This window comes from Rhinoderma darwinii, chromosome 2 (genome assembly GCF_050947455.1).
Source record: "Rhinoderma darwinii isolate aRhiDar2 chromosome 2, aRhiDar2.hap1, whole genome shotgun sequence".
Taxonomy (NCBI): Eukaryota; Metazoa; Chordata; class Amphibia; order Anura; family Rhinodermatidae; genus Rhinoderma; species Rhinoderma darwinii.
The window spans coordinates 332,743,013-332,766,033 of NC_134688.1; the positions used below are offsets into that span (position 1 = coordinate 332,743,013).

Below are 23,021 nucleotides of genomic sequence, written 5' to 3' on the forward strand. Positions count from 1 at the left end.
GTGCTAATTTGGCGATTTCATGTTGTTACAGAGTGTGATTGTAACCCCCAAGGCACTGAGAGAGACCAGACATGTGACAGTGAAACAGGACAATGTCGGTGTCTTCCAAATGTCATAGGTCTGCGTTGTGACCAGTGCGCCTCCCACTACTGGAATATTGTCAGTGGGAAGGGATGTCAGATGTGTGGCTGTCATACTAGGAATTCTTACAGTCCCCAATGTAATCAGGTAAAGGCCATCATTACACAGTTCTTAATATGTGACATGGGCAGTTATAGGCTGCAAAAATATTAGACAGTTGCTATCTCTATCCAAACACAAAGCAGAAGGAATCGGGCTATTTAATTTCTGTCAGTCAACTGAGGGTAGCAGACAGTATACGAAGGTGGCCTGACTTTTCAGTATGGGATTTACTTTTTGTGTAATTTGAGTTATGTGATCAAGCAACTAGTGCATTTGAGCCTTATTAGCCTAATGAAAAAGTCAGGATTTCCAGATGTGACTCATGTAATAAAGTACATTGATATTTATTTGTTAGCTCCCCAGGAGAACCCCAAAACACAAACACAATTAATAAATATTATAAAAATTGGTCAGAACGACATAATTACATATAAATAACAGTGCAGAGCTTCGATGAGGATATATAGACGCATGTGTGGTGCTAGAAATGTTTTTGTCCCCATAAAAGTAATAGCATCCACTTTTTGAATTTGTTAATATGTTACTTTTTGGACACACCCATGCCTTCATCATGCACAGCTAAGCTCCTCCCCTGCCCTGCTCTGTTAGGCATAGTGTGAATGGCACCAGCTAGTAGCGCTACTTGTCCCTCACAGCCGATTATAACAATTACCAATGACTAATAATGAGAGGCACATTGAGCAGTTTTTCTCAACTCCGGTTCTCAAGTATCCCCAACAGGTCATGATTTCAGGCTTTGCTTAGTATTGCATCGCTAATTTCCTTGTTTTCAGTGCATCAGAAATTGCCGTAGGTATTCTATCCATAAGACCCGTTGGGAGTACTTGAGTACAGGAGTTGAGCAACACTCTTTTAGAGTACCACTAGAATTATTAATGTGCACTTGAAATATCATGAAGAGATGAACACACATTTGTTTTAATATGATATAAGAATTATTATGCAATTAATGAGTAAAATAGGCAATCAAATCCTGTCATTAAGGATTGTTTTTTGGCAGCTCTCTACCAGCAACCCTTTCCCCTTTTCAAAAAGGTTCTGAGCTAATTACGAGTAGTAATGAAATGTGTGTGTTTGGGGGGATATAATTAAAAGTATTAAAGTAGAAGTATATTATTTTGGTTCATAAGTACTCTTACTATGGATGTAAATGAATAAGGAATGAGACATTGAAGTGTTTTGCAGTCAGGGCCGGCCTTAGGTCGGATGGCGCCCTGTGTGGGACTCTCTATTGCCGCCCCCTACACAACCAAACATTAACCACATATATAGACACGCATATACTGGAGCATATATACTGTACATACATAAAGACAGATATTTAGACATACAGGCAAATATACATACATACATACATACAGGTAAATATATGGATGTACAAACACATATATACACACACACACACACACACACACACACACACACACACACACACACCCCGGCAGATAAATACACAGACGGGAACATATGAAAATACATAGAAGGCACTTATATACAAGCACAAAGATGCATTCACAAACAGACCCATATATACCCACACAGGCACATATATACACAGTACAGATAATGTAGTAGATTTCACATGCAGTCCTATGTAACACCACAGAATACACAGTGATAACTATCTGAGTAGAGCTAATGTAGTAGACGTTACCTGCAGCCCTATGTAACAGCACAGATAACACAGTGATAACTCTGAGTACAGATAATGTAATAGTGTTACCTGCAGTCCTATGTAACACCACCGATAACAGTGATAAATCTCTAAGTACAGATAATGTAGTAGTGTCACCTGCAGTCCCATGTAACACTGCTGATAACACAGTGATAACTCTCTGAGAACAGATAATGTAGTAGTATTACCTGCAGTCCAATGTAACACCACAGATAGCACAGTGATAAATCTCTAAGTACAGATAATGTTGTAGATGATAACTATACCCGCAGGCACATATAAACACACGCAGAGGCACATGTATGTATATATATATATGTATGTATGTATGTATGTATGTATGTATGTATGTATGTGTATGTATGTATGTGTGTGTGTGTGTGTGTGTGTGTGTGTGTATACGTACGTACATATATGTATGTATATCATGCAGTGCACTTCCAAACTGGAGATACACCTTATATTATTTCCATTAATTAATTGTCATGAATTGGTTAAAGTTTTATAGATTACTATATATAAAAATGTGGTGTTTCCCTTAAGGGCACAGAGTATATAAGGGGCATCAGGGTATATAAGGGAAAGCAGAGTATATAAGGGGCAGCAGGGTATATAAGAAGCAGCAGGATATATAAGGGGCAGCAGAGTATATAAGAGGCAGCAGGGTATATAGGGGGCAGCAGAGTATATAATGGACAGCAGTGTATATAGGGGCAGCAGAGTATATAGAGGCAGCAGAGTATATAGAGGCAGCAGAGTATATAAGGGGCAGCAGGGTATATAAGGGAAACCAGAGTATATAAGGGACAGCAGAGTATATAAAAAACAGCAGAGTATATAAAAAACAGCAGAGTATATAAAAAACAGCAGAGTATATAAGGGGCATCAGAGTATATAAGGGGCAGCAGGGTATATAGGGCATCAGTGTGTATATGGGACAGTAGGGTATATAGGGGGCAACAGGGTATATAGGGGCAGCAGGGTATATGGGGGCAGCAGGGTATATAGGGGCAGCAGGGTATAAAGGGGCAGCAGGGTATAAAGGGGCAGCAGTGTATAAAGGGGCAGCAGGGTATATAGGAGGCAGAAGGGTATATAGGGGCAGAAGGGCATATAAGGAGCAGCAGGGTATATAAGGGGCAGCAGGATATATAGGGAGCAGGGTATATAGGAGGCAGCAGTGTATATAAGGGGCAACAGGGTATATAGGGGCAGCAGGGTATATAGGAGGCAGCTGCTTATATAAGGGGCCACAGGGTATATAGGGTTAGTAGGGTATATAGAGGGCAGCAGGGTATATAGGAGGCAGCAAGGTATATAAGGGGCAACAGGGTATATAAGGGGCAACAGGATATATGGGGCAGCAGGGTATATAGGGGCAGCAAGGTATATAGGGGGCAACAGGGTATATAGTGGGCAGCAGGGTATATAGGAAGCAGCAAGGTATATAACGGGCAGCAGGGCATATAAGGAGCAGCAGGGTATATAGGGGCAGAAGGGTATGTAGGGGCCAGCACAGATATCTTCATTTTATCTGTTCTACCTTAATATTGAACACACACTTTTACAAAGAGACATAAACCAATGCAGACACATATATACACACACAAACTGTAACATATACACATACAAACACAGAGACACATACTGTATACACACACATACACACATACACACACATAGACACTAAGCATCTCTCCTTGCTGACAGGATCACAGGATTCTTGCAGGATGGGCTGTGGCAGAGCTTCTCTTGCTCCTCAGCTCTTATTTACTCCGTGTGTGTAACTAAGCAGAGGACAGAGTAGAGGCAGAGCCCAGTGGCACCCCCTATATGCTGAGAGGGTGCAGCGCCCTGTGCAATCGCACAGGTCGCACACCTCTAAGGCCAGCCCTGTTTGCAGTGTTTCTTAGATATGATCACCTGGATCTAAGAGATAGCTCACTTAAGTACCGAGATTATGTAACTAATTATTATTTATTTAAATAAGAACATAGAGAATATCTCTGCAGAGTAAAGTAGTGAGTCTTATGTAAATACACAATGGGGGTAATATCTCAACATTTCTACGCTAGTTTTTTGGTGTAGAAAAGTCGCAAAAGGGCCCAAAAGTCACAATTTGCAGTCTTTTTCTGCAACCCCTCACCACCTTTAATAGGAAGCGTGGCCACCAAGGCCCGGCAAATTTATTATAATTTATGCCAACTGGCGAAATTATAGTGGAAATCTACGCCTGCTCCTAGCTGGTGAATATTTTACTCTACGGAGAATAGCAAGGTAGAGGCTCTTGCTGGGCCACTACTTTGCCCCCTACCAAATTGGACATTATAAATAAAAAAAATTATACTCTCATCTCTGCTCCTCTTTTTCCCTCTGACTACCTCTTAACTCCAGCGCTGCTCATACAACATAATGATGCCGAGCAGCGTCAGGACGTTGTTTGTGACACAGCACTGATGACGTTGATGTGCTGCATCACATATAAAGCCCTTGTATGAGCGGCGTCGGAGTGATAAGGGAGCCGGAGAGGAAAAGCACTGAGGTGTGTATGTGGGTTTTTTATTTTTATGGTTATCGCCTTTTAATAAATGTGCCGCAGTTTACTTTAACTTTTGTTACTATTAAGACTGGTATATGAAGCACCAGCCTTAATAAATTGGCTGCCTACTAGACTGAAACACTCTTGTGATATCACAGTAGCTTACCAAGGGGCAGACACCAATGACAGAGTACAAGAATAGTAAATGTATTTCCAAATACTAAATAGATGATAGTGGGATTTTTTCAATAGATTACCTCATTCATGGATCTCCAGAGTATCCTTCACCACTGTACCAATCCACCAGTAACAAGACATAGATAAGAAAGAGCAAAGCCCCTTACATGTGATCTAATAGACATTGGGGACCTATATAATTTTTTTTTTACCTCTTTCTGGCATAAAATATAGAAAATTACTTGGGGCTTGGCCTCACCCTTTTCTGATGAACCACATCCATTTTTTTTGTATGGCGTAAAAGTAAAATTCTCACATTTTTCTGCAGTTAAAGTCCAGAATATTGGCGTACATCACTTTAATAAATCCACCCCAATATGCCTGCCATGTCAAAAAAGTATATTTCCGTATAACATTGTAACATTTAACAACCATAATTTTGTATAAAGGGGTTATAATATCACCAAAGAGTAGGATATTCAGGTAATGGAAGAAAGGTCCATGCTGTCCCAATGTGTGGTTTCCCCAGGGATCAGACACTGAGCCCAAATAATAATCATCATAATTGTAATGACGTCGATCAGTGCTTATATCAGACTAGTGGATTAGCATCTAATAACAAATCTTATCTTGCTCCATGTAGGTCACTGGACAATGTCTGTGCAGAGAGGGCTTTGGTGGCCAACTCTGCACTGAGTGCTCGGACAGGATGTATGGAACCCTACAGTCCGGATGCCGAGGTTTGTTCTGTTTTCTACATGAGAACCCCCTTATGCTGCAGCATAAAAGTTCAATTCAAGGATAAGTCTTCAATACGAATGAATAATATATGCAAATTAAGAAGAGCTTCAAAGCATAATAAATTTAATTATCATGTTCACAGAATTTTTATGTCTGTACTATTGAACATCAAAGGGGAATACAATGGGACAAGATTGGACCATGCTCTGTATACTGTATTTATATCACACATGCAGAATAAGTCATTACCTTATGTAGTTAACTGTTAAATATCAATATCAAGAATGTTTGTGTATACTGTGCACCTCAGAAATATATACCTTCCAAGTATGTTGGAAGAGCAGGATAATCATTGGTGGCGTTGTACCGTGATATACGGCCCGTGGATTTCATGCTTTGTTTACATTTTTTTCAATGCAGAATGCAACTGTAACTTCCAAGGAACTTTTGAAAATGGTTGTGATAAGGCAACTGGGAAATGCTTGTGTCGGCCAGGATTTGTGGGAGAACGGTGTGACTCGTGCCAAAGAGGTTACACTGATACATTCCCTAACTGCAAGCCTTGCCATTCTTGCTTCCAGTTTTATGACTATGAGCTTAGAAGTTTGGGCACACAAATGCAAACTTTCCAGAACACCACTTCTGGACAAATAGGGAACTTTGATGTGGACTTTGGACCTCGGGTGAACAATGTTGAAGCTGAACTTCAGCGTATCCAGAGGCTGTCTAGTGGTTCTGGTATCTCGGACAGTGAGATCTTGCGCATGGAGAATCGTCTGACAAAAATGAGGTAAATGTTAGTTTTGTTACAATGGGTAACATAATGCTGGAGCCAATTGGTGGTCTGGAGCCATTTATGTGTCCGTTTACACTCAATTTATCATAGCTATAGAACAACCTATAATATTGAATCTTCAGAGTGTTGTAGGAAATTGAAGAAAAGGTATGATTTGCTTCACTGCTTTATTTCGAGATATTCACTCCACAGAGCCACATTATTATTACTACAGAGACATAGACACCTTATGGTGCTCACTACAGCACCGTATTATGGAGATATCCCCCCTAGAAGCAGTGATTATTGAGAAGAATACCTCTATAATACAACGTTCAATGTTGGATTCATAAGGAAGCATGGCCTCATAGATTTCCATGGGTGCCATAATACTGCTCCATATAACTTGTTGGTTGCCATGTGCATGAGACCTTAGTGTTGCTTTGACTGAATCAGGCAGCAACACAAAAAAGTCAGTAACAACAGTGAAATGCTAAATCTTTTAGATGTTTCAAAGCAGCCAAATGCGATTTTATAGGAACAGAGACATTATTTGTTTTTCATACATGAGTATACCTGATGCCTCTTGGTGGGTTGGATTTTTAAGTATAATTGGGCATATATACTAATGTGTCTGCAGTTCTAATGTGTCATAAATTGTGCCAAAATCTTGTCACAGTTTGGCATATTTTTCGTTTAAACCAGATGTTTGTGCCTCGCTGAACACTTTTTAAAAGTGTTCTGAAAAAGGGGAGTGGCTATGCTAAAAAGGACATTATGCGTCAAGGACACTGGCTCAAAATTCTGTAGTATAAGACGTAAAAGTGTCTAGCAGGTTAAGTAAGATGCGCCAAATTTCTCATACAACGTGCACCACTGGGAAGAATTTAGTGCATCTTCTGACTGCCTGGTCTAAGTTTAGACTGTCTAAATCTTAGACTGCCTTAGTACATCTGCCCTAATATGTCTCTGAGAAGACAGAAGACTCGAGCATACAAGTAGGTTAAATGGTTTCTGTATAGCTCTTCTAGGTTAAAATATTTTAAAACAACAAACTATCTTTTTTTTTTTTTTTTTTACAGGGAAGACATGTCACAACTAAAGCCGGACCAGCACTTGGTGGATAGCTTTGGTTCTCTTTCAGCTGACTTAAATTCATTGAGGTTTAATTTTAACAACATTAATGAGCTTTACGAGAGGAAAGTGACCCAGCATGGGAACAGCATCTCTACAAATGCCTTAGGTAGACTATTGCCCTTGGTGTGACCTTCCTTATTTGTACTACAGACTTGTACCAGCAAATTATAGCAAGAGGCAAAGACCTTGAACAGAATGTGAAGATTAATGGCACCTGAAGCTTAGGCATTATGAGGTGAATGATACTAAGACTGGAGCTTTACAAACCAGTCTCAAAAAAGAAGGATTGTGGAGTAAGATGTGCTAAATTTATTAAGAGGCGCACACCTCTTAAAGGGGTTTTCCCACTACCGGACAACTGATGACCTAGCCACCGGATAGGTCATAAGTACATGATCGGTGTGGGTCCGACACCCAGACCCCGTGCAGATCAGTTGATCCGGCTGCCTCCTGGCACCGGATGTTTTGAATGGTATGCAGTTTTTGGAGCTGGAAGCAGATGGCTCCGAACACTGCATAGCGGCCGTGTTCATGTTCAAGGGGGTGTGACATCCGGTGCCCGCAGGCAGCTGGAGCAGCTGATCGGTGCAGGGTCCGGGTGTCGGACACGCACTGATCATATACTGATGAACTATCCCGTGGATAGGTCGTCAATTGTACAGTAGTGGAAAGTCCCTATAATAAATTTGTCACATCTCGGGCTGTCTGTGTGCCACAAACTGAACAACTATGAGCTGGCAAAGATTTACGCTATAATTTATACCAATTTCTGGCATACATTCTAATAAATTTGTCAGGCTGTGAGTGGTCCCACCTAAGTCCCACCCACTTTTTAGAAAAACGGCAAGAGCAGCGTAAAATTGAAAACCGTCACAAAATTTGCTACTTTTTTTCCACCAAAAAAAATGCATAATAAATCTCCCTCTATGTTTCTAGGTCTATTCAGCACCGTTAATGCAGCCTACCAATCCTCACTAGAGGCAGCTGAGAGAGTAACAGTGGCTCAGACAACTGTATCCCAATCAAAGGAAAGCAGGAGAGGGGTAAATGGCCTTGAAGGGACGACCCAAGAAGCATTGCTTGACCTGGAGACACTAAAAGACGAGCTATCCTACCCAAATCTTACTCCAACCATCAACAGGGTAATTGTACATGCCACTATTCTTATATCACATGGTGCCGTTTATTAGATGGCTATGTTGGTAAAATTTCTAATATTCTTTACACATACTCTACTTGGTCATATATGGCCTGATTTTTGGACTGATCTGACGATTGGACAAGAATCCGACTATGTAAGTGGTAGATATCTAACAACATGAAGGGGGATACTGAACATCACTTGCTGGTGCAAGGGGTTTGGGGATAGGTAGATGTCTCACTATTAGTGTTGTTCTCTTCAGATTCAATGATGATATCAATCTTCTTCTAGAGCTTATCCTTCATTTCCAATAAACCCACCATATGTGCTATTTTATCGTATGGAAAATATTATTTCAGATGGAACGCTTAGATAACACTGACTGATTTAAAAACTTTATGCAGATCTGTGAGGGTGTAAGAACAGAGCCCTGCACCCCAGAGAATTGCCTCGGCACTGTCTGTCACAGGAACAATATTACATTGTGCAAGGTGGGATCCAGCTGCAGAGGGGCATTTCCTTTGTCCATGAATGCACTAAAGAATACACAGAAAACTGCTAAAGAACTCCAGGACCTGAATAGCCAACTGCTGAAGAACACACAGTTGGTAAATAACACTTATTGTAATATGGTATGCTAAAGCTGGAAGTAAGGGATGATGATTTCTCCATTCCAGGGTTCTCAACGTTCCCTACTTGTATTGAATTCAAGTACATAGCATCCCTGTATGAACTCATTATCAACCCTAGTACTCTAGGTTAGATCTAGTTTTTCTCAAGCCCTAAATGAAAAGTTTACATCTCAAAAGCCATCAGGTAGTATCCGTTTCCTCCGTCTCCCAATAATTAGAGTCACATCCATTAAATATTTTCCTTTGTGACAAATGTTCAGGATATAAGTGTCTATAAACTACAGATACTTCTTGAATTGGTGATTGGGGGTTATGGGTGCTATTTGTTAAATTTTGTCTATAGAAAAATTGCCAGAAGCAATAAAAACACAGTTTTTTCCCCAACTACTTGCTACTTAGTAGAATAGTTAAATTGTAAAAAATATACGTAGGGACAAACAACATAGAATTTAAAACTACAATGTGTGCTGACCAGTAACAGTATCAATGTTCGGATGCCATACAAGAGATAAGAATAACCCAATGCAAATCATAAGCACTGAGTAAAAGTACCAGCTGTAGTCAATAGCATAGATCAGCTATCACTAAGTAAAGCGAAACGAGTCAGGGGGGCCATATTAATCCTATTTTAGAGCAATGTTAACAGCTGACCTTTACTATTGACCATAGTTAGTACCTTTACTTAGTGATAGCTGATCTATACTATTGACTACAGCTGGTACTTTTACTCAGTGCTTATGATTTGCATTGGGCTATTCTTATCTCTTGTATGGCATAGGAACATTGATACTATTACTAGTCGGCACACATTGTAGTTTTACATTTTATGTTGTTTGTCCCTACTTCATTTAAATAAAGGTATGTTTTTACAATTTAACTATTCTACTAGGTAGCAAGTAGTTGGGAAAAAAAAACGGGTTTCTATTGGCAATTTTTCTATATATTCAAAGTTTTTTAAACGCCAACTACAAAGGTCTTTCTCTATTTTTTTGTTAAGCATTTGTTAATTGTTAACACGTACACACAGTGGCTCATCTCTAAATGTGGCTGTACCTGGTACTACAGCTTGTCCCATTCAAGTTGAAAAAGTCGAGCTGTAGTACAAGTCTGCACAGTGCCCCTTCATTGTATGGATTGTGGAGGGTCCCGGACGTTGGACCCCTACAACACCCTTAGGATAGGTCATAAACGATAATGTCCCGGAGTACCCCTTTGAGAGAAATGGAGTCCTGATTTAGGATGTCAAGTCGTTGAATTCTAAATGTGTAACATTTTATATTGATTATAATGTTTTACTCTTGCAATTCAAAGCAAATCGGTCTTATTATTAGTTATATTCTCATTGATTTTTATTTACGCTGCTTGTACATCTTTTCCGAAGATGCTGGTGGTAATCGCAAAGCATAGTTACTAAAGTTAGTAGGACACTTGCTATTATTATATAATTCCTTTAAAACGTTTCTCATTTTATTTACATAGGATGAAGCTAGATATACTTTTCGTTTAGTATTTGGGAAATTAATCACTTGCTGCCAGCTTCCCCTGTAGATCACAGCTGACCGCTTGGTGTCCCAGCAGCAGGACTCCCTGTGATTGACTTATTTTTGAGGGACTCTATTCAACAAAAAAGCATTGTCCAAAGTGGACAACCGTTTTAAGGAGATGTATACTGATAAAGAACTTACTTGAGTTCTGCAATGTCTGTTTAATAGATAAAAGAAGCCGAGAAAACATCCAATCAGATCAAGGATAGCGCCCAACAATTGTCAGAACAAGTGACCCGGACGAGGACCCGCATGGAACAAGATATTGAAAGTACCAGACAGTTTATACAGCAAGTTAGAGACTTTTTGACAGGTAAGCATGGGAACTATAATTTATAGATGTGTGTTTTGACAAGTTTGTGTACACTTTGGAATCATTTGTATTTTTCTGGTAAAGTAGTGAAGTCTATGAATACAACATAGTATCTAGTGACTGTTATATTCTAGGTATGTTATACCTGTGGAGAACTGAACACGTGCTGTGCATTCAGGTGCTCCTTGTGCAGACTACTTAATCAGACTACATGTCTGAGCCAAGCTGCTGACTTTTTACAATATCAGCTTATCATATTAATAACAGGGCAGCCTCTGTGGGATTACTTTTCTGAACTAGATCATGTCTCCACAGTAGGAGACAAACGCTCTTATTTCTTTGGTGCAATGTAGATGCTTGGGCCATTACATGCAGTGTTGAACTGTTTGAGTTTGTGAAATATGAGTTGTTTTTTTTTGGGTTAATATAAAGTACATAATGCAGATCGCTGTGGGTTTTTAACACATCTTGTTTTCATTCTTTTGCTAGAAAGTTTGATCAGACACTAGATGTGAGTTCCCACAACCCACATCTTTCTCTGCTCTGACTCATTACCACAAACTTTGGCAGATTATAAAGAGCGATGTCTACCAGGAGACTATGACATTCTGTACTTTTCTTGATATATTGAAATGTCCGTTAACTTGTAGTATCTGGTTTATTGACAAGATGATGTTTTATAAGCTGCAGGATGCATGTAGTGATCTCCAAACACAGGACAGTCATAACAGGAACTGTAGTTTCATAGCAGAGCTGTCAATCATAGTGCAGTCCCACCCACATTTGGATGGTCACATTGTAAACACTGGACAACAAAGCAGTTTTCAAACAAGAAGCCATTGAATCCTTTCCGTATTTATATTTGCTGGATTGCAGGCTTCCACTGAGTAAATTCCAAAATAAACATTGATGTGTCAGTTGTTCTTGATTTCAATGGACGACTACAGTCCTTCAGAGTGAGGGCTTCTGGAACACGGTTGATTATACTGTATCAGACAAAGTAAACAAATGACCCCACAATTTCATGGATATATATATATATTTAAACTCAGTAGAGTTGCTACACAAGTTTTGATGAATAAATAATATTACTGTGTGCTAGAATATCTTTCTTATCATTCATTTGGATCATAGATCATTATGGCCTTTCTACTTACCTGTTTTGGTTTAGAGTGAAGTCCGTTACTGTAGATTCACCTGCTTTGGTTTTATAGAATATATGACAGGGAGAGATCAGACTTGTGCCAGGTATTACTGTCAGATCATTCAGACGAGCTTTAAAAACGATGCCATTGGCAGCTTACACAGTACATTGGGATCCTACAGAACTCTGCTGTGAAGGAGGATTTTACAGTGGAAGGGCAGGCCAGAATAAGCTCTAGTATCAGTATATAATTATGATACAACATATAGTACACACTGTCATAGTTGTAGCTGAGCGGTGCTTGACGATGACCATTCTTAATGCATTACTTTTAGTATAAATACATATCCAGAAACAATGTATATTAAAGCAGATTTATTTTAGATCCCCTATAACGTGTGGTGCATATTTCTGCTTGCAAAAAATAAATATATGACTTCTTTTTGGTACTGCAGTGTAGGCAGGCAGAAACTGGTCATTGATGCCTCCAGCCTGTGCCCGTCTGCTCCATACAGAAAGCTGTGATGAGGCCTAATATGGACTATTGCTTCCCCCTATGTTTTAGGGCATGACCACACGTGGCGGATTTCCTCCGCAACTGTCCGCATCAATGCCGCACCTAATCCGGGATGCGGATTACGGCTGCGGATCTGCCCAAAATGTGCAGAAAATTGATTCGGACTAGCTGCTGCGGACTGCGGGAAAAGTGCTTCCCTTCTCCCTATCAGTGCAGGATAGAGAGAAGGGACAGCACTTTCCCTAGTGAAAGTAAACAAATTTCATACTTACCGGCCGTTGTCTTGGTGACGCGTCCCTCTTTCGGCATCCAGCCCGACCTCCCTGGATGACGCGCCAGTCCATGTGACCGCTGCAGCCTGTGCTTGGCCTGTGATTGGCTGCAGCCGTCACTTAGACTGAAACGTCATCCTGGGAGGCCGGACTGGAGACAGAAGCAGGGAGTTCTCGGTAAGTATGAACTTCTATTTTTTTTACAGGTTGCTGTATATTGGGATCGGTAGTCACTGTCCCGGGTGCAGAAACAGTTACTGCCGATCGCTTAACTCTTTCAGCACCCTGGACAGTGACTATTTACAGACGTCTCCTAGCAACGCTCCCGTCATTACGGGAGCCCCATTGACTTCCTCAGTCTGGCTGTAGACCTAGAAATACATAGGTCCAGCCAGAATGAAGAAATGTCAAGTTAAAAAAGCAAGACGCATCCGCAGCACACATGACATGTGCATGACAGCTGCGGACTTCATTGCGGAAATTAGAATCTCCATCGAAGTCAATGGAGAAATTCCGCCATGAGTCCGCCACTGCTCCGCAACAGACAGAGCATGCTGCGGACACCAAATTCCGCTCCGCAGCCTATGCTCCGCAGCGGAATTTTACGCATCGTCTAAACGAACACTTCTAAATAGAAGTGGAAGTCAATGCAGAAACGGCTCCGCTGCGGATTAACGCTGCGGAGTGTCCGCAGCGGAATTCTAGTGAAATTCCGCCACGTGTGAACCCAGCCTTAAGGGGAAAAGCGTTAGTCTGAAGTTATGGTATCATCAATCGCCATGGCTACTATCTTTTACAGAAATAAATGGTTGAGGCTGAATACAGCCCCACACACTATGACCCCATAACCAGATTGTCACTTTAAATTTAGTCCAGTAATATATGCTGACAAAGAGAGTTGTATCTAACCCAGTCAATTCTAAGGCCATGTTCACACTGCATAATTTCAGGCGTCCGCAAACAGTTTCCCATTGATTTTAATGGAAAAAAAACACTGTGTAGTACATATGAGACGCATTTTTATGCTGCTAAATTGAAAAACGCCTTGTAAAAATATGCTCTTTAAAAAAGAAGCGATATGGCACTTCGTTTTATGTTTGTTTTTCCCATTTCCCATTGACAATTCAAAAATCAGTTTTGAGCAAACGTCTCAAAATACGCACAAAAACGCCTTAACAATCAGCTCCAAAAAACGGCGTCAATTCAGAGGTTGTTTTCTTTTGAAATCCGCTTCATGTTTTTAAGCCTTAACATATGCTGTTGGTCAGGTTCACATAGGGCTATGATAACGTTTTAATTTGCTGCTGCATTATTTTACTTGGAAGAAAACACAATAGGTTGATGTTACATTTAGGGTATGTTCACACGGCTTAGCAAAATACGTCTAAAAATACGGAGCTGTTTTCAAGTGAAAACAGCTCCTGATTTTCAGAAGTTTTTGTAGCAACTTGCGTTTTTCGCGTCGTATTTTACGGCCGTTATTGGAGCTATTTTTCAATGGAGTCAATGAAAAACGGCTCCAAAAACGGCCCAAGAAATGACCTGCACTTCTTTTTATGCGCCGTATTTTGAAAACGACGCGTAAAATTCCGCCTCGTGGGAACAGAACACCGTAAATCCCATTGCAAGCAGTGGGCATATGTTTGGAGGCGTAATGGTGCAGTTTTTTCAGGCATAATTCGAGGCGTAAACGGCCCGAATTACGTCTGAAAACACATCGTGTGAACATACCCTTACACTAATGGGAATATATGAATTTTCCATTTACACAACTAGTGCTTTTGAGGGTTGCTGCATTTCTTATTACTATGAGTGTATGTTCACACACAGTGTTTTCAGGCGTATTTCGGGGCGTTTACGCCTCGAAAAATGGCTGAAAAAACGGAAGCTGCCTACAAACATCTGCCCATTGAAAGCAATGAGAAAGACAGCATTTAGTTAATATGGGGGCGTCTTTTTACGTCGCTGTATTCAAAAACAGAGTGTAAAAAGACGCTCCGTAAAAAGAAGTAGCATGTCACTTCTTGAGACGTTTTTTTCCATTGAATACTATGAAAAACGCCTCAATAAACGCCTCAAAAAATGCCTGAAAAGAGGCCTCAAAAGAAACTTTAAATTAAGGCTATGTTCACACTGAGTTTTTTGCAGGCGGAATTTCTGCCTCAAAATTGCGTTTGGACGTTTGAGGCAGATTTTCCTCTCCCTGCACGCCGATTTTCGCTGCGTTTTTCGCCCGCGGCCATTAAGCGCCGCGGACATAAAACGCAGCGAAACACGCTTTCTCTGCCTCCCATTGATGTCAATGGGAGGTCAGAGGCGTAAACGCCCAAAGATAGGGCATGTCCCTTCTTTCTCCCGCTAGGCGGTTTTACCACTCCCGGGAGGAAACCGCGTGCCGCCTCCCATTGAAATCAATGGGAGGTATTTTAGGGCCGTTTTTGACGAGTTTTGCGGAACGGTTTCCGCGTCAAAAAAAAATAAAAAAACTCAGTGTGAACATAGAGAAGCTTCATTTTCAGCTTCAAAAATGCCTGAAAATCAGAGGCTGTTTTCTCTGAAAACAGCTTCGTATTTCCAGATGTTTTTTGCTAAGCGTGTGAACAGGGGCGTAACTAGGAATGACTGGGCCCCATAGCAAACTTTTGACTGGCCCCCCCCCTTGCACGCAAAAAACACCCCCCACCCCACATCTTCTACTCCCCCATCCCCCGACAATGAACATTTATCAGTTTTGTGTGCAATGTAAAAATACAGCTAGGCCACTAGTGTACTCTTATTAACCTTTAGTTACAGGGTTACAAAAATTGCAACAAACAGTTTAGCACTGATATTCTAACATCTGTTATCACATAATTATGTTCTTTCATAGTCATATGGGGGGATTCACACGAGCGTGTATTCGGTCCGTGCGGGCAGCGTGGTTTTCACGCGCCACGCACAGACCAATACAAGTCTATGGGGCAGTACAGACAGTCCGTGGTTTTTGCGCAGCGTTTGTCAGCTGCGCAAAAAGCGCGACAGGTTCAATATCTCCGCGTATTTCGCGCATCACGCACCCGTTGAAGTCAATGGGTGCGTGAAAACCACGCAGGTCGCACGGAAGCACTTCCGTGCGAACCGACTGAAACAGCGCACCAGCTGTCAAAAGGATGAATGTAACCAGAAAAGCACCACGTACTTTTCTGTTTCCAAACATCCAAATGGAGTGTCTTTGAGATGAGCGAACCCGGACAATCGAACCGAACTTCACCGGGTTCGGCCGAACTCGTTTTGGCCGAACCCGGCAAAAAAATTTCCGGTACGCGACGTCCGGAGATAGTCACTGTCCAGGGTGCTGAAAGAGTTAAACTGTTTCAGCACCATGGCCAGTGACTACCGATCCCAATAAACATGAACCTGTAAAAAAAAACGAAGTTCTGACTTACCGATAACTCCCGGCTTCTTCCTCCAGTCTGACCTCCCGGGATGACAATTCAGTCCAAGTGACAGCTCCAGCCAATCACAGGCCAAGCACAGGCTGCAGCGGTCACATGGACTGCCGCGTCATCCAGGGAGGTGGGGCCCGATGTCAAGAGAGGCGCGTCACCAAGGATGCGTCACCAAGGCAACGGCCGGGAAGTTCTCGGTAAGTACAAACTTTTTCTTTTTTTTTAACAGGTTGCTGTATATTGTGTTCGGCATTCACTGTCGAGGGTGCTGAAAGAGTTACTGCCGATCAGTTAGCTCTTTCAGCACCTTGGACAGTGACGGGCGTCGACTAGCCTCATCTCTATGATGGCGGCAGCGCGAAAATCACGCAGCCGCGCATCATACACGGATGACACACGCAGCTGTCAAATGTTTTTTTGCGCGCGCAAAACGCTGCGTTGTTTGCGCGCGCAAAAACGCAACGTCCGTCTGTATCTGCCCTAATAGCTGAAAAAAAACTGACCCAAAACTTAAAGCACCGGGACACATTCCTGTAGATAGGGCCACACAGCCCCCCTTGTAGATAGTGCCACATAGCCCAAGGAGCCCCCACTTGTAGATAGTGCCACCCCAAACAAATAAAAAAAACGTATGCTCAGCCCTGTACCCGCGACGAATGGAGCCTCAGCTCCTCCGCAGCCTGAGACGGGACACTTGCATAGGCCAGCTTAATGATCACATCACCACGCTTGCCTGCACAGGTATCCTGTCCCTGCACCTTATAGGCTGTGGGCCTAACATGGCCTGTAGTCAGGTAAACGGCAGAGCAGGGAGCTATCTCCCTGCTCTGCAATAGTGTTCAATTGTATCCTCGTCCTAAGGACGCAGATACAATTAAACGTGGCAGTCGCCAGAGGCCCCCGGCTGCCCGGTGCTAGTGATGCCACCGGGTGAGGGGGCCCATGCCACGCAGCCTAGCACATAATGTTATGTCGGGCCAGGTGGCACGGGCCCCCTCAATTTATAGAATGTCAGGAACACAGCAACATTGGAGGTACCCTTTAAGCTTTTTTGGGCTGGGGAATATATATACAATAACATAAAAAATAAAGTACGCTTGAAAATGCTTCCATGGAGGAAGTGAAACGTTGCTGTGTTGGGTGAATAAATTTCATTTTTTGCTATTGAGTGCTGCTTCTTTGCTCGATTTTTTCTATATATATATATATATATATATATATATATATATATATATATACACACATTTCTACATTTCTCGTTATAAATGCAGTATCATACATATATAAATAACAAATATACACACTAATATTCACACACACACGCACACACACACACATACACACACACACACATACACACACTAGATAAATATATATATATACACACATACATACATACATACATACATACATACATATACACACAAATACATGAGCACTTATACAGACTCATATATGACTTAACCTTTTATGAAAGATCTGACATGTAGGCAGTCCAGGTTCGCAGATGAGATCCTTTTACACTTCCCCCACCCCAGGACACCCGTGAATAGGAGCATAGATAAAAATAAATTAAAAAAGCAGCTGATAACCAGCTGCAGAAATCATGGAGGAGAGGGACAGAACAGAAAAGGCAAAGTTTCCTCTTGTCCTGACATGCTGTTTATCTAAGACTGCTGTGACTCGTGAGCCTGCCTCCTCTTTCTTCTCCGACCCGACCGCTGGAGGAAGCTTCGGCAGTTGCTGTACAAAGTGCAGAGAGGGGTGGAGATCGTTCAAGGACTACGGAGGATGTGCTGCATACAATCTAAGGAATGCTGCACATCCACTATTCACTTGTATTTACCTGAAAGTCAGTGGCTTCCAGCTCCCTTTAAACTCCACGCCTCTGCTACATGCGTCAGGATGCTGACGTCCGGACATAGTGTGCTTGTTTAAAATCTATTGAAATTGAAACCATGTAAAATTCTAGAAAATTTGGTCATTTAAAGGGAAATGACTGTATGGATATTAATATTACATGATTGTGAAGAAATAGCCATTTCGCCAACACTATTTGCCACTTTCTTCTAACTTCATAAAGACAGCACTTCAATAGTCCATTAAAACTCACATATTAAAATAATGAAACAATATTACAAGCCATTAGGACACAGTGACAAATAAGGCTTAGCTATAGCTAAATATATAAAGTTGTCCTGTATTTAATGTATGAAAACAAAAGGGTCATTGTGCATCTGTCTGTTCTTAGAGCCTTCCACAGATCCAGCCACTATCCAAAAGGTCAGCGAGTATGTGTTGTCCATCAGGCTACCCGTTGATGCTTTCTCCCTTCAGAGGAAAATAAATGAAATACGTAACATAGCAGGAAAGTTGCCTAATATTGATGCGGTGCTGTCACAAACCAAAGAGGACATTGCCAAAGCTAAGAAACTACAAAGTGAGGCTGAGGAAGCCAGGTATGTTCAGAAAGACCTGATGAAATATAATGCCAGATAATAGAATTACACCAATAAAGAACAGAACAAAGTAAAGTGGACCTTTGTCTTGAGGTTAAATACTTGCCTTTTTTTATACTAGTTCATGAAGTCCATGAAGTATATTGTATAAGAACAGTGTAGTCTAGCAGAATACATGTTGAAATACTGGAGATCATCAAGAGATCATCCAAGCGGTGCCATCACTGGCCATGGTGAAAAACCCCTTTAAAATGGCCATACACATAAGATTTTCGTCAAACGAACCCTGTTGAAAATCAACATGCCCCATCCTTGTTTTCCATGATGGCAGACATTTGGGGACTTTCAGGCTGATGGCTGCTGTGTACAAACTAGATCAAGTTATTTTTCTCCTCACAGAAGCGCTTCCGTCTACTCACTGTGCAGGGAACTGCAACAAAGTTACATTCAAGTGAATGGGGCTGTGTTATGGTGGGTTGATGGAAATCAAAATGTGCAGGAAAAAACTGTGAAGGAGTTTCAACATCTTGGCTTCAGCATTCCGAGGATCAATGAGGGGCCCTAGCAATATGCCATCACATCCAGTGGTGGGAAAACTCCATTGGGATGGCCATACACATAAAAAAAAGTTGTAGGTACTGGAATAATCTTATGCATGGATACTTAAAGTTCAGTGAAATAAGGACCCCTGGCTATACGCGTAAGAAAGTTATCAACATGCCCCATCCTTGTTTTTCCTGGTGGCACATGTCAGGTGACAGTCAAGCTGCTCTTATACATACTACTGTATATAGTCAGCAGATCCTGACAAAAAGTCTCTAATGTGTATAATCAGCATCAGATGACGGGTAGTAGAATCATGATAGACACAAAGGTGGAGTCCAAACGTCTAGTGTCCTGGGCTGGCTGTAAATTCAGGGTACAGGCCTAACTATCCCATCATTTTACTTAAATAGTTAAATCAATACTGGGTCCTGAATAATGGGTCTCTTTACGATCCTCAACCTTAGGAACACAGCAATCCGTGTTGAAGAAAATGTGGATGGTGTGGTAGACAATATTAGGCAAGCGAAAAAAATCCTCCAGGAAGCAGAAGATAAAATCCGTGGATCAAGCACATCTTTGCTGCAAATTCAAGATCGTATGCAAGAGGTGAGACCCAGTAGAGACATGCTACTTATTGTATCCCATTATGTATTGCACCATTACTGACTGAAGTTATAGCTAAATCCTCTTAGAATATCTTTTTTTTTTTTTTGTGAAGAGCTTTTGGCTCCAAGATGAAGGATGTGTCACCGCATGGTTTTTAAAATAAAAATACATTTTCACATGTCCAAGAAGGCTAATATCTATATTTTAATTTATATGGGGCTATAAAAAAAATTCTTGTGATGCACCAAACTGACCAACATGAATTTCCATTGCAGATTGAGCAAGTTCTAGGCCCTGTAGAAAAGGGGTTGACAGATGTTCATGGTCAGCTCCAGGTCTTTACACAGCGAGTAGAGAAATTACGTGAAGGAACTGCAGAAAGTCTACAGCAAGCTGGTCAGGCCAAGCATGGAGCTGAGGAAGCGCATAGGAAAGCTATGGATGCACAACAGGTACTTGTAGAATCGGATTGATGAATACTTATTCAGTTTAGTGACATGCACTTAAAGTGGTTTTCCACTACCGGACAACTGATGACCTATCCACCGGATGTCATTGCACAGTATGCAATGTACAGAGCCGGAAGCAGTTGGCTCCGTACATTGCATAACGGCCGTGCTGTCGAACTGCAGCTCTGCTCCTATTCACTTGATAAAAAATAAAAATAAAAAACATTTGTTAAAAAATTGTGTCGCCGTATTCTGAGACCTATAACTTTTACATTTTCCATCAAAAGTGCTGTGTGAGGGCTGTGGGTTTTATTTGTACCATTTTCAGGTGCAGAAGTCTTTTTTATCACTTTTTATTCCATTTATTTTGGCAGAGGTGATAAAAAAAAAACAGCAACAGAGTTCATCCTGCCGGATAAATAATGTTATATTGTAATAGTTCAGACTTTTACCGATGCAGCCATGCCAATTATGTTTATTTTTTTAATTTTTACATTACTTTAGGGGAATATGTTTCATTTTTTTTCCTATCTTAGTAAAAACTTTGTTTAGCTCATTTTTAAAACCTTTTTTAATTCCACTTGAGGATTTAAACATGCAATTGTTCGATCCCTTGTACAATGCACTCTAATATTGCAGTGTATTGTACTTTTACCGCTTTCACATGAATCCCTGCCTCTAACACAGCTTAATAGAAGGACTAAGATGGCCGACCTAGGGGCTTTCATTAGGCTGTATTCAACTACCGGTAGATGGACTTAAGAGCTAACTCCATACTTTTATACATTGAACTCAAAAATAAAACGGTATACAGTAATGTCTTCTTTTAACTCCGTCTATTCAGGGGGTCTGGAGCTTAACATAAAACAAAGTAATAATATTATATGTATTAAGAAATTAATCAGCACAGAATTTTGTGGATATTCACTTTAAAGAAAACTATGGACTTCAAACAGGGGCATAACTAGGGGTTAAAGTCACACCTGTACATTGGGCAACCCAACAGCCACATTGGTACCAAAAACACAGCACCTAATGATTGGGGAGTCTTGTCACATATTTTCTATTGAGGCTCAGGTGCTTCAAGTTGCACCTCCAAGTCTGGATTTACCTCATGCAGAGGAACCTGTTGCTTGTGGGGAATTTATATGAGTTTCATTATAAGTTAAATTCAAGACTGATACATTTTCCCTGCACTGATATTTTGTAGAGAGATTTGTGCTTCTGTATCACAGAAGATTGTCTAGATTGCATGAATAACACTGGTGAAGAAATTGACTCTTCTAGACAAGTGTACATGGTGACTTATGCGTCTCACAATGAGAATAGAAACAATCTGTAGCAAGCCTGCACCACACAAATTCTGTAGTTACAATTGGCTCAAGGACCATCTATGTATAGCCATTGTAATGCTATTGTAATTAAACACTATGATATCTATCATACAGGGTCTAGATGCTGTAAAGGACAAATATGCCCTCCTAAAGAACCGCTTAGGCCAAGCATCCAAACTTGGTGCTCAGGGCCAGAAGGTCACAAATATCAAGATAGAGGCTGATCAGCTTTTTAAAGAATCTGAAAATATTCTGAGAAAGATGAATGGTAAGAGAAACTTGTTTGTACCCGTGCATGCTAGACAACTGTTCACCCTATGCTGTATCAGGTTATATTAATAGTGTACGTACTGTAGGGCTTCAATCTGTCAGGAGGAAAAACAGTTAATTATTGCTTACTATGGGAGCAACATACTGAATGGCACCATCTGACGTCTTTCTGTCTGTATTGATCTGAAAGCTTCCCACACATTTTGTAGAAGCGTCGGAGAGTCTTAGCAATATGTTCCTTCGAAGATAGCCATAGGCCTTCTGTTCAGTCTGAAGCTGCCCAGTCTGTTAGCACTGTTATCATGGCTTCTATTCATAATGGAGCCATGACAGCTATGATGGATCTGTTTTTAAACAGATCTTGATGGATCACATTGACTAATGATGGGGTCCGTTAGGTTTCCGCTGCAGACTACATTATTCTTGGCATCAAAAACTTTTACACCCAATTATCGGGCAAACGAGCATTCACAAGACGCTCTTTCCCAGTAATTGCCCTGTGTAAAAAGGGCAACGATCAGCCAATGAACGAGCAAACGATCATTCATTGGCTAGTTGTATAGTTTATGCAGCATAAAATGTTATCATTGTCGGCAGCACATCTCCCTGTGTAAATAGGGAGATGCGCTGCCGACATGATAGAAAGGTTTGGGGATCGTAGTAACGTGTAATAGGGCCTTTAGGCACACAGGGCATGTATACACTATATGGACAAACTTATGTGAACATCCCTCCCAATTAATTAATTCAGGTGTTTTAGCTACACCCATTGCAAACAGGTGTATAAAACGAAGCACACAGCCATAGACAAACATTCTTGTAGTATGGGTAGTACTCAGTGACTTTAAATGTGGCACCGTCATAGGATGCCACCGTTGCCACAAGTTAGTTTCTGAAATTTCTAATTAACTGCAAGTGCTATTATTATAGAGCGGAAGTGTCTAGGGTTAACAACAGCACAGCCGCAAGCTGTAGACCACGCAAACTCCCAGAGCAGAGACACTGAGTGCTGAATCACGTGGAGTGTAAAAAAAACTATCCTCTGTTGTATCGCTCACTATAAAGTTCCTAACTGCTTCACGAAGTGTCATCAGCACAAGGACTATGCATCAGGAGCT

The 23,021-nt window shown here is 41.1% G+C and overlaps 1 protein-coding gene across 1 annotated transcript in view; it reads left to right on the top strand.

Moving 5' to 3' along the window:
* LAMB3 (laminin subunit beta 3) overlaps positions 1 to 23,021 on the top strand; it is a 91,566-nt gene that overhangs the window by 66,649 nt on the left and 1,896 nt on the right. Inside the window, exons 12-22 of the mRNA XM_075853677.1 lie at positions 32 to 228; positions 5,239 to 5,335; positions 5,757 to 6,126; positions 7,194 to 7,354; positions 8,185 to 8,390; positions 8,794 to 8,997; positions 10,734 to 10,878; positions 18,491 to 18,698; positions 19,709 to 19,850; positions 20,126 to 20,302; positions 21,748 to 21,901. Coding sequence (XP_075709792.1) covers positions 32 to 228; positions 5,239 to 5,335; positions 5,757 to 6,126; positions 7,194 to 7,354; positions 8,185 to 8,390; positions 8,794 to 8,997; positions 10,734 to 10,878; positions 18,491 to 18,698; positions 19,709 to 19,850; positions 20,126 to 20,302; positions 21,748 to 21,901 — 2,061 coding nt within the window. The remainder of the gene's footprint in view (positions 1 to 31; positions 229 to 5,238; positions 5,336 to 5,756; positions 6,127 to 7,193; positions 7,355 to 8,184; positions 8,391 to 8,793; positions 8,998 to 10,733; positions 10,879 to 18,490; positions 18,699 to 19,708; positions 19,851 to 20,125; positions 20,303 to 21,747; positions 21,902 to 23,021) is intronic.